The following is a 12,562-nucleotide window of genomic DNA, read 5'->3' on the forward strand; positions in this document are numbered from 1 at the left end:
ACAGACCAGTACATTAGGAAGCCACTCCAGACCATCTCCCTCAGGCCTATTCATGTTCTAAAATTATACAACTTCTACTTCTTTGGCTCTCCTATTCTGAAAGAACTAACCAGGAACACCGTAGGTATCCAAAAAACTATTTTCTAAGACTACTATTTGTTAGTAAATAAAGTGCCCCAGAGTGACTGAAATAAAAAAGCAACAAAGACCAGAGAAAATCAAGTTAAAATTTATGACTATAAAACTTCAATCTCAAAATGTATGACATCGTCTTAGTTATTTTAATTCTCTCCACACCTAAAAAATAAGAATCATAAGCAACACTTAACTTCCTACTGTTTAAGTGTTACTCTTTGTTCCTTCATACTCAGTGTTGTTTTATCAACTTCATACTTTTGTTTAATAAGTTCTACTTTCTTCTCAAAGGCAGCATAGCACTGAGGTATTTCTAGGGATCTCTTTCCTCATGTTTCAACCTGTTGTTTCTTTCTTTACTGGAAAATCCTTCTGGCCACCAGAGGCTTGTACAAGTACTTGTGATCATCAAAGAAACATGAGGGCTGGACAATGAGGTGAAGCTATATTTCAGGATTACATAATCTCCCTGAACCCAAAAAGCAATGTGGTCTATTGATCACTGCTACAAACTATTTTCTTTATATCTGTTAAAAATTTCTAAGTTATAAGAACATACAACATCCTGTTAGCTAAAGTAAAAGTTCATTGTGCAATTCAAATACTTCTCTGCTAGTTTTGATACCCAAAAGACCTTTATCTCTCAAATCACTAAATATTAGGTACCCAGAAAACCTTAAAAGTTTCAACTTCATGCTGCTCTCCTAATCCTGAAACTGCATATAACATAATCTACTCAGATCTTAGATCTGTCTTTTAACAAAAAGTTGTATTAGATTCCTGAGAAGTCCATTCCAACTTTATTTTACTGTACTCAAACTTTAAAGCAATTTTCTTAGGAATACTTTCTATGTCAGGGAAGAGATAACCATCAACCATCATTTGAAAACTCTTATTATCATTGTCTTCTCTTTTCTTCGAAATAAAGATAATTCCATTAACTTTTATTCAAACACTTTTTTCCCCAATTAAAAAAAAATATTCTATATCCTCTATGTTCCTCATAGTAAAGCACATTTGCTGAAGGAAGCACAAACAAGGGAGAAAGACAGCTATGAGTCCCTTTCTCACACTTTGTTTCTATGCACTGATTTCTTAAAATAGATATAAAGGGGTAAGACTATATTTCCCAGTATAGAAAATCTGCAAATATCACTTTCTTTCACCACAAAGGCATCATTTGGAAATCCTACAGGTTCAGAGATTGAAGGACACTCTAGACTGAAGCTGACCAAAGGGCCTCTAAAGGCACAGTCTCAAGTCACACAATGATTATGTTTAAATATATTAAGGAGAGGACAAAGCTTATTCTAAAATTATCCTAGCCATTATTTAGAGTGCACAAGCACGCGCGCATGCACATATACAAGAGGGAACCTGATCATTCACGTCATATCTCTCTTAGACATCACAAAACTTCGGTCCATCACCATTTTAGAGTTCCTACATATAATATTTTCTGAGTCTGTTTCCAAAGGGGCACCTGAAAAACCATAAAGGTCTTCATCCTGTCACTTTCATTTGAAAAGAAGGTGGGTATAAAAAGGTTAATTCAAGCTAACTCCTTGGGCTCCTTCGGTCTGCCTGAATCTGTCAGAGCTGCCAGTCCTTAGGGCCTTGAGGAATATCTGAGTCCTGGCTACAACCTATTCACTCATGCCTCTGCTAATATCACTCTTAAAAGAGTGAAATGAAGGTAGCTCAACTATTCAGAGTGATACACAGACTATCTATTGAAAGCTCCTGGCTGAGCAGCAAAGCCATGCCAGTTGCAGAGCCTCTTCTATTTATTCCCAGAACAATCCTTGGTGGTTATTCAGAAATGAGATGTCCTCTTGACAATAAATTTCTCTTCCCTTCTTAGATGTCAGGAAACAAACATACATGACAAACATGGGAGAGGGTGAGGAGTAAAAGAATGGGCTTGGCTGGAGGAGTTCACTCTAGAGATCTGCCCCAATTGAAAAACCTAACTCTGCCGACCTTCACAGCTTTTTGCTTGTTTATTTCCCAGCTGGCACAGTATCAAAACCAAATACATACACCAATTCATAGGGAGATAAAAGAAGGGGCACAAGAAGGGTAAGAGCAATTTCTTACAGCTTAAACCGCTATGAAAGATAAAGCATACGGTACCCACAAGTATAAAAAAATTAACCACATTTAGCAATATACAAATATGCATGAATGCACACAAAGAAAATACAGTATCAGGGCTTTCTTTTGGCTCCAGATTATAGGTTTCATTTTATAATTTTATATGCAGAAATAAGAGCTTCTTATTGAAGAAGGTTTATTTTTATAGGAATATGCAATATTCATTCATAAATATCAAATGCTTTCACTAGATTTAAGATTTTCTTTTTAAATTAAAATTTTTACCACTACAGCCCCTAAGTTCTAATTTCCATGCCATGACAGTTCACATCAGGATTTTAAAACCATATGGAAATTCTACCACCCAATTTAGCAGTCAGGCTACACACACTGTAGCTCTCGTTTTGGGGCACCTTTGAAGACAGAGTGATATTTAATACTGAATTTAAGAAGTCTTTTCATCTTATGCTGTGGAGTAATTGTTTCCCACTTCAGAACTATAACATGAGTTATCATCTCTGACTTGCTCTCTTAAGTGCTATGGCCAGCATGGAAAAAAATGACAGAGAACATGGGTTTACTCAAGGGAGTCAGATCTTTGCTAACTGCCAAGAAGAAATCATGGCTAGTGTGGCACAGCACGACGAGATACAGCATGAGAAATGACATACGTTACTGCCCTTTGGTTCTAGGAAATCACTTCTACTAAATGTCCTCAGAATGCAGAAGCTGAACATTTCTAAGTGTTGAACATTCCAAATAAAAATTATTGCTACACATGGATGGTGTTTACTATTATTGTACATATATACTTGAGGGAAACTGTACATATATGCCTGCTGAAAATTTTTTTCTACAAAATATATAATGAAGGTGGGAGCTACAAAGAGCTTTCCCCTAGATTCTAGGAGTTGAACTGAAGCAAGCAATGCTTTCAGTTATCTATTATAAAGTTGGGATCACATAGGTTGTCTACCAAGTATAAAGATGATATAGTTCAAAAGCCTATCGGTCCTGACCCACAGAGTCAACCATCTCCTATATTTAATAAGCATAAAAGATAATGACAAAAGGTTGTGGAGGAGTAGGGCAAAGTCCAATAAACAAATTATCTTAAGCATTTTTCATCCTGTGTCACAGAGGAAACAAATAAATATAAGAAAGTAAATAACAGGCACACATGGACTTAAGTCCACTTCGAATGTCATGATGTATAAATAAATATAAAAGGCAGATGGAAAAGAGGGGTATTTAAATTCCAATCACTGTTACAAACATTTTCTCATTAAAATATAAACCCTTACCTTTGCTTGTCTCTTACTGGCTTCTCTTCTGGCTTCCCTCTCTTTCAGTCTTTTCTCCTGCAAGAAAAGGGGGAAAATTAGCAACATACAAACTTCTGTCTATTAGGTGTAAATCAGACTACACAATCATAACAATTTTTTTAAGCCAACTAATATGTGACATTCATTTTCCATTCATAACTGAGTAAATATTTATGAGGTTGGCATACATATGCATAATCATTAAGTATGTGTCAAACAGATCTGGAATCAAATCCCACTTCTACCACTTACTAGCTTTGCAATTTGGGGCAACTTATGTATGTTCTCTTTCACTTTCTCATCTAAAAATGGAGATAACAGGAGCACATATTTCATAAAATTGGTAAAAGAACTATATAAAATAACATACATAAGTATTTAGCTTAATATCAGACATATGACTAAGACACAATCACTGGCTATTAGAATAAAAGAAGGAAACAAATGCAATTTTGACTACTGCCCTTTTTCTTTGTCTAAAAGCAGAATTTACAAGGATATAAATCCCCATCCTTGGGAAAAACGACAATATTTTCTGAAATAAAAAATAATGGATGATTACTCTTATAAAGCACGTTATTTTATTAAATTGCTTTGTAATTTCCCCCATCAGTTTGCCAATCATCATGAAATAGGCAGGAAACGCAGCACTAAAATTTTTTTAAATAAGAAAAAAATACATGTGTTTGATATTAAAATTCAAAACAACAAAATGATCCAGCTAAAGTTGAAAATAATTGTTTTAAATAAAAACTTCCTTTCCTCTTAAAAAATAGTGTTACATAATTAAAAAGCTATTCTCAATCCAAAGTTCATAGCTAACAATTTATATATATTTTTAAATTTTAATAAACTATTAGGTCAATGTAAAAAGTGAATAAACAGCAAATAATTTTCTTTTTATGAAACTGCATCCATGATTCACTATTACATTAAATATCAAGTAACATGAGAATTAACAAGCTTTATAAATCTGGGTACTGGCCTATCATTACCATTATGCTTTATACATACATGGCTTTTCCCGGATTCAAAAATCAATTCTAATACATACTCTGAAGAGAGACCTGAGGTTGCTCTGTTGTTTACAGATTTCAGGACAGGTGATTACTACTATCTATCTTATCTGTTTATAGACTCCTTTATAACATAAATGTTGAAAGTCTCAAAGAAGGTTAAATATTAATTAATGCAAAGAGGAAGAGAATCCACAGAGTTTAGAGATTCACTTTCTATAGCTTCAGACTGCATAGCAGGAAAGCTAAATTCCAAATGAAACTAAGAAAAATTCAAATTCAAATGGCAACTGTGAACATGTCACACCCATAAATAATGCATAAGGTTAAAATTATTCTTTTCTGTGACTATTATTCTTTCTCTAGCCCAGTTTTGGAGAAAACGAGTATTATTTCAACTTCCAAATAAAACATACAACTAAAAGGGCAGATAAAACTTAAATAATGTGCAATTATACAGAGAAATATTCTAAAGATTATTCAGAAGTTCCAAGACCAAGGTCAAAGGAAAAGGAAAGATGCAGAAACAAAAACTCAGAACTTGACTTGTTCATGTCAAAGAGCTTCGTAAGTGACAGAGACCGATCTCAAATTGGTCTAATGCTAAGTCTAATGCTTTGTTCCAATACATTCTAATAAAAACTAAAATGTAAGGTTTGGAGACTTTAACAGATGTCACTTAAATAGCAGAAGAAAATAAGATCTAGTATTATTTTAACAAGTAACCAATTAATGCAATAGTTATTATCACTATCTATCCCCGAATTGGTTCTCTAAAGAATTTCTGAGAGTTGTTCTGCCACGAAAGTAAAATAATCTCAATGTTTTCCTCAATATGTGGGAGGAGAATAACATTAATGGATGGCAGTTTATCGAAAGATTTGCACCCAAATTTTTCATAAAAGTTGGTACCAATTACTAATTTTCTACAAGCAGACTACAAAATAAAGTAGCAAAATAATATTAAAGAAAAGAATTTAAAACAAATGATCATTATTATGCTGCTTGAGAACTGGCTTTAGTTTATGGATTAAGTGTTTGTAATTTTATCTCTCTTCTCTCTAATACACACACAACTTAGTTCTAACTCCTACAAAAAGTTTTCATGATTTAGAAGGTAAAATTAAACAGAGCAATATTTTATGTTATTCTACAAAGATCACAGTGACTTTCAAGTGTTGCGCAGCTTAAACTAATTTTAAAACTAAAGCTATACAAAACATCAAATAACTAGAAAGTAATAAAATTGTACTTTTATAAAAATGCATCTTCCTTTGTCTCATTATTACTATTTTCTTACTAACAGTAATACCTCTAAATTATTAAGTATCAGCAGTGTGCTAAGCATTTTACATATATTTTTAAATCTGTGTAACAAAACTTTTGAGGTATTATTCCCATTTTACAGATGAAAAAATTGAAGATCGAAGTGATTAAATAACATGCCTGATGTAATACAGCCAGTAAATTATGGACCTAAGACTAAAACTGGGTCAAAGGAGCCAAAGTCCTCACTCCCTCATCTCTAGGATGCTTCCACATCCCTCTCTCCACCATTAGAAAGTTGATTTACCTTTGTAGATGCATACATAGTGTTTTATTGTTATCGATGTGTTTTAGATAAATGTTGTGTTTCTTTTTATTAGAAACAATGTTCTGCTACTAATTGGTCTTTTCATCCTGATAGCATATTTTTCCTGATAGCATTTGCGGACATTAATTATTTTTTGCCAGTCTTACCAGATAATTAACCATGTTTAACAGTCACACAAATTTTTGTTGTAATTATTCAGTAGCTGGCCTTCTCCCAACACATTAGAGAATCTGAAAATGGGACTTTAAAGTTACAAAAATAACCTCGGTATGTTCACATCAGAAAAACCACTTCTATACATTAAACATAATCTTTATTTTCGGGCTTTTCATCTAGCCAATTTAATCACTGCAGAAAAAAATATATTGACAATTTTCCACTACTACTGAACTCCAGTATTAATTCATTATAGTCAATGAAGGGCATTTTAAATTTCAGATTCCAACTAGCTATCAGAATTCACATGTGCATGCAAATGGGATAATTCTTTCCTTTTAAGATTTCTTCCACAAGTCTCAGATAGATAAAAGATATCCAAAACCTTGAAAATATGAAATGAAAATGACTACGACATGAAACTGAAGAGCAATAAAAAATACATACTTTTAATACTGGGTGAAACAAAAGGAAAACTAGAAAACTTTTCATTCTTATCTTAAAAACTTATGTTAACACTATCTGAAAAGAGGCAAGAGTAAACACTGGTCTTTAAACAGAGGAAAAGAACAGGAAACAGAATTATAGTAATCCAAAATTTTGGAAATGGATATAAGGAAGAAAGTACAATTTTTTTAAGGCAGGAAAGAATTCTTTGTCAAAAAATATAGATGTTATAAATGACAAGACATAAAAATAAAAGGTTGGAGTACAATGACTTGAGGGGGAAAATATAATTGAATTTTATTAGATTCAGTAAGTGAGGTTTCCCCCATACTTACCTTAATTTTATGTGGTTCAAATGGTTTAAATCCTTTATTTTATAATTTCATTTTTGAGGATAGATTAGTACCAAAAGATATTTTTTGCCACACAAAATGAAGGCAACATTTTACCTTTAGTTCTGCCATGCTACAAAGATTAAGTATAAGAACGACATGAAATTCAATAATAAAAATCCAATTCACCTGGACAGGAGAACAGAAAAATCCCATTTCAAGGTACAAAAAAACTCCCTTTATAGCTACTGTTATACTTCCTTTGGCTTTTCACATACTACATACAGGTCCTTAGCTTCCAGAAAAGAAAGTGCCATGAAATACAAATTTCATCAGCAGTCAGGACTATGTAGTTAAACCATTTTCATTCTATGGTGATCTTGCAAATTTGTAGAAGTGAAAATACAATCCATATTTCGGGAGGTAGAAGAAGCACTGAATGAGTCTCAGGCAACTGCGTCAGCCTGGTAAGGAACTGAGTTCCCAGCTGTCACAAAGAGAAAGAGGAAACATCTCTCCTTATTTCTGTATTACAGGAATCTCTTTTTCAGGGAAGAAACCTGGCTCAACAGAAGTGAGTACAAGAAGGATTACAAGATTTTTGGCCATGAAGATACCCTTTGCCTTCCAAGAACAAAACCCTCATCATCCTAAATCCCTCCCAGGAATTTAGAACACAACAAGGTTATCTGATCTGTTATAGAGTGTCATTTGAACAACATAAACATTGGTCTTCAATATACAAATCTGTTAAGTACAAACAAGGATATGAAGACAAGGAGAAAATTTTACTTAAAAACACTGACTGACTAACCAATTCCTTCAAGTATCTGCTGAGCTACTAGGCACCAGGCCCCATGGCAGGCTCTGGGTATATAGGAACAGGTCTTTGTAGTCTGTGACCTAATCTTTCAGAACCCTTTAATTCCTTTAGTACCAAACTCCACTGCTACTCCTTAACCCCAGTCTCCGGCTATTAACCGCCAATCTAACAACCACCACACCTCTCAAAACACCATATGGAGTTAAAAGAAAATCCCACAAAACAAAAAACTTAATATAGATAATAAACAGCTCAAAGACTTGCCACACACTGATAAGATCTATGCAATTTTGAGTATGTCTCATTTTAGAAACTGGATATGAAGGAGGGCTCAAGTACTAAAATGAACTGAGTATCGCAAGATGCTATAAACTCATGAGATTAAGAACAGAAACGTCCCAGGCGGACATCTCCAAATTATAGGCAAAGGTTCTGTAGTAATAAGCTGGCTCCTTTTTTATAATTAACCCGGTTGTGATGATGACAGGAACAACTGAAAGCGGAAGAAGGAAGGGTTTATAGAGGAAGAGGATCAGTTTTCCTCCTCTGTAAACAAGATTTAGTTCATGAAGTCCACTTTAGAATTAAGTACCAGATGCTTAGTCCCTGCCCTCATGATAACATTTCTGACATTAGTAAAATTTCATAAAGCTTATGAGCCAGACCAGTCTCTGACAATGCCTTAGACTCTTAAAGGGCCACAGCTACTTAAAAATGGATTCTGGTACTAGTAACTATATATCTATGTAATGAACATTGAGAGAAAGGTAATACTAATTTGGGGGCCTAAACTAGAAACTATTAACCACCTCACTTTTTTATTCCTAAATTTGAGACCAATGACTTTGCTCTGGAAACACAAACAATTTCCATTATTTGTCAGTCCTTCAAAATACTCCACTCCTGTTATCACCCTCCACCTTTTAATTCGTTGCTTCAGAGTCACCCTGTTGTAAAAGAATACCCAATGGTTTGAGATTGGCAGGAACACAAATGAATAGAATAGTTAATGAATACAACAAAGTCTGTAGAGTAACAAAGACTGTGGCAAAAGTCCCAGAGCTACTACTTATAAGCTGTGGGGGCCTTGGGAAAATTACTTGACCCTTCTAAGCCTTAGTTTTATTTATCATCTGTAAAATGAGACTAGCTCACTTATCTCAGAAGTTAATTTTTAGCACATGAGAATATATCTAAAGCACTCAGGACAGGGCACAAGTAACTAACTGCTACTTGTTACTAATTCTCTTATTACTATTCCTAAGATGCCTAATTACTGCTTCCCTCCTTCATAACTAGCTTACAAATTTATGTTTAGATATCCGGATTCCATGCAAACTCAATTCTGTCAACACAAAACAGATTTTCTAAAAAGTCCCTTTAATTCATTCCTAACTTTCTAATGTTCATGCTAGTAGTAAGTGGAACCTAGAGCAATGATGTCATCTTTTCGAGCAGTCCAGAGCCACATTTTGACTTGGTTATGTTACCTAACACCCACTTCAAAATGGATAAAGCGCTCAAAGCAAATTTTAAGGGAATGAAAGAAAATGTCATAATGAATTGCCTCTTCCCACTCTCAGCTGTTATAGGAGATATTATCACCCTAAATGCAAGTAATCTTTCAGGCCTAAGAATGATGACACATACCATGGAGCAGATTTTCGCTCCATTAAATTAAAATCCTTTCAATAATGTGATGCATGGCCCATCTTTCACAGTTCTGATTGAATCATTGGAAAACAGACTGCTTCCATGCTAAAGTAGTGCTTTTGCATTTATAATATACTAATGGCTTTATATGCAAAAATTATAGCTTGTGCTAAAATTTCACTTCCAATGAATGGTTTCAAGAGGTTCAGTAGAGAAAATAGTAGCAGGCCTACTTAAGTAGTGACTTATGAATATGCCAGGGGAAGCTAAAGATTGAAATGGTTTCAGAAGAAAATGATGCTTAATGGCTACAATGAAGCCTTGTGAAGAGAAATAAAACTGCTGACTAAGTAACCCAAAGCAGGGTGAGTAGCTATGAGTTCCAACAAGCAAACAGCTAAAATTCTACTCCCTGTGATGCTATAAACTACACTTTTTTTTTTTTTTTGCCATAAATTCTTATTGCTTGGTTTCTAAGTTAAAATTCTTATTGTTCGGTTTCTAAATCTTTAGGAGAAAGATAGCTACTTGAGTCACAGTACAAATTACAGAGCTTTCAGAATTTGGTAGATGAAAATATGAGTCAAGGACAAGTGGGGAAAAAAAGAACAGCCCAGTCCTACATTAGAAAGATTGCGTATTTAAAACTAAGGTGCAAGGCTGTCCATTTTAAACGACAGGAGGAAACTACTTTCAAACAGAATCACTAAAGACTAAATCCACTTATATATTAAAGACCTTATCCTTTTAAACTAAAAATATAAACATAAAATATTTTGAACATGCTGAAAGAATACTCCTAAATTTATGAAAACTTCTAAAATTGACACATTTAAAAATATGTAATATATGTCAAATATAGAATTATGTAGGGAGTTTTCTTTTCACATGTAAATTTCTTTCAGGTATGTTCCTCATTTATAATTTTGTGTCAAAAGTTTTTTCACCTTTTTCTATCTTCATGAAGTAAACCTTATTCCTAGACACTCACGTTAGTATTTCAAATATTCTTTAGGGACATACAGTTTTTCTCCATATACTTTAATAGAAATAACAAAATTATGAGTGATAGCTTCACAGGAAACATAATTACATTTGCCCAAAGTAAAACCTTATGCTAGAAGAACTAAAAATTGTCATTATAGTAGGTAATATAATCAATTAGAAAAAAAAATACAATTTCAAAACCAATAATGCATTTGAGTAGAGCAATTAGAATAAAATAATTCATGCAGGATTAATAATGTATTTAGTTTTTAAAGTAAAATTTTAGTAATCATTGGAAAATAAATGAACAGGATGAAAGCCCTATCATTAAGCAAGGAACCCGATTTGTAAGCAGGGAAAAATTACACATTAAAATTCCATTTTTCAAACAGGAAAGTGTAATTTTATTCTCATGTCTTACCAACACACACAGAGCCAGTTGATCTCTCTGATTTAACTCCCCATTCCCATTCTCTCACTTTTCAGAATAGGAAAGTGCAGTCCAAACTGCCGACTAATAGTCTCAGGTTGAACTAGGTAATGCCATATTCAAGATCCAAATGCAAGTATCCCACCGTGCAGTATGACACTCTTTCCGTCAAACATTACGCCAAACATTAAAACTTGCCATTTAAGAAAAATATGTCTTCTAGGCACAAATCAGGTCCATGGCAGCCCGGTGTATCACTGATTTGAGCACTGGTATTGTGTCTTATGTATGCCATTGTTATAAACATGCCTATTCCAATGTGAAATTTTCTCTAATACACAAATACTTATATGTGACTAAATAATAATTTTACTGATAAAAATACCAAGATACTACTCATATACGGAACAAGCAGCATTTACATTAAAGTTGTGTAGACAGATTATTTTAGTTATTTCCTTGTGCTTTTTTCAGGCCACATATTTTCAACCTCCAATATTGAAGGAATGCCATCTTGTGAAAATAATCCTTATTTTATATAAAATAGCAACTCTTAACTTGTTTTTAAAAGGACCTAATATCTATTTTAGTTACAGGGGTACTGACTTCAAAAACAGCAGTACGTAAAATTCTTGTAGTTCCTCTCACACCTACTTCAGTTCAAAATTGCTGTTCGACTGTGCAGCAAGAAAACCACAGCAAACCAATTATTTAAAAGATCAAAAATAAGTGGAAATAGAAACATGTAAAACAATTTATATATAGTATACTACCTTTCATGTAACAAAGGAAGAAAATAAGAATATGTATTTCTCTTCATTTGTATTTACATAAAGACACTGGAAGGATAAATTAATAATAAAAATATTTACCTATAGAGTGGAGATATAAATAAGAATAAGAGGTATGGGCAGAAGCAAGACTCAATGTTAACATTTTTACGATCTTGATTTTGGGACAATGGGAATCTCTTATTCATTTCAAAAATTTAAATGTAAAAAATTAGAGGTACAAAATATTCAGTGACAGAATATCCATAGTTAAATATGATTTAATTATAATCTTCTTGAGGACAGAGGAACCCATGTACTTTAAGCATTCTATCTTCATAACCTAGGGCAGAGCCTAGCACACAATTGTGTGTAATAAATGTAGGATTAGTCATTTTGAAATTGTTTCTAAAGGATGCAGAAATAATATTCCACAACCTAGATACAGTAGTAACTTCCACACGTGGGAAGAAAAGGGTTGAAAGGGAAGACAAAAAAGAGAGGGGAAACATTTTTTATGTAGAGTCTTCATATTTACTTTATTACTATCTACAATTAAAAATAAAGGACAAAATGTTCTTATGCTCAATCTTCCCCTGGATAAATGCTTGAAGTAGACTATAAGCTGAAACATGAGAAGCTACTGACACTCTTAATATTATTAAAAATTTTAGTTAACAAATTATTAATGCCAATTTTCCATTTAAAGTACCATACAGAAAGCAGCAATGCAGGAAATTTTTAGTTCTCTCAATAACAAATACCCAACAACTACAACCAGTATATTTCAGGTTCAT

The 12,562-nt window shown here is 33.3% G+C and overlaps 1 protein-coding gene across 1 annotated transcript in view; it reads right to left on the bottom strand.

The window, feature by feature from the left end:
- DDX10 (DEAD-box helicase 10) overlaps window positions 1–12,562 on the bottom strand; it is a 235,723-nt gene that overhangs the window by 76,047 nt on the left and 147,114 nt on the right. Inside the window, exon 16 of the mRNA XM_011379562.2 lies at window positions 3,537–3,593. Coding sequence (XP_011377864.1) covers window positions 3,537–3,593 — 57 coding nt within the window. The remainder of the gene's footprint in view (window positions 1–3,536; window positions 3,594–12,562) is intronic.

Source organism: Pteropus vampyrus, unplaced genomic scaffold, assembly GCF_000151845.1.
Source record: "Pteropus vampyrus isolate Shadow unplaced genomic scaffold, Pvam_2.0 Scaffold365, whole genome shotgun sequence".
NCBI classification, from domain to species: Eukaryota; Metazoa; Chordata; class Mammalia; order Chiroptera; family Pteropodidae; genus Pteropus; species Pteropus vampyrus.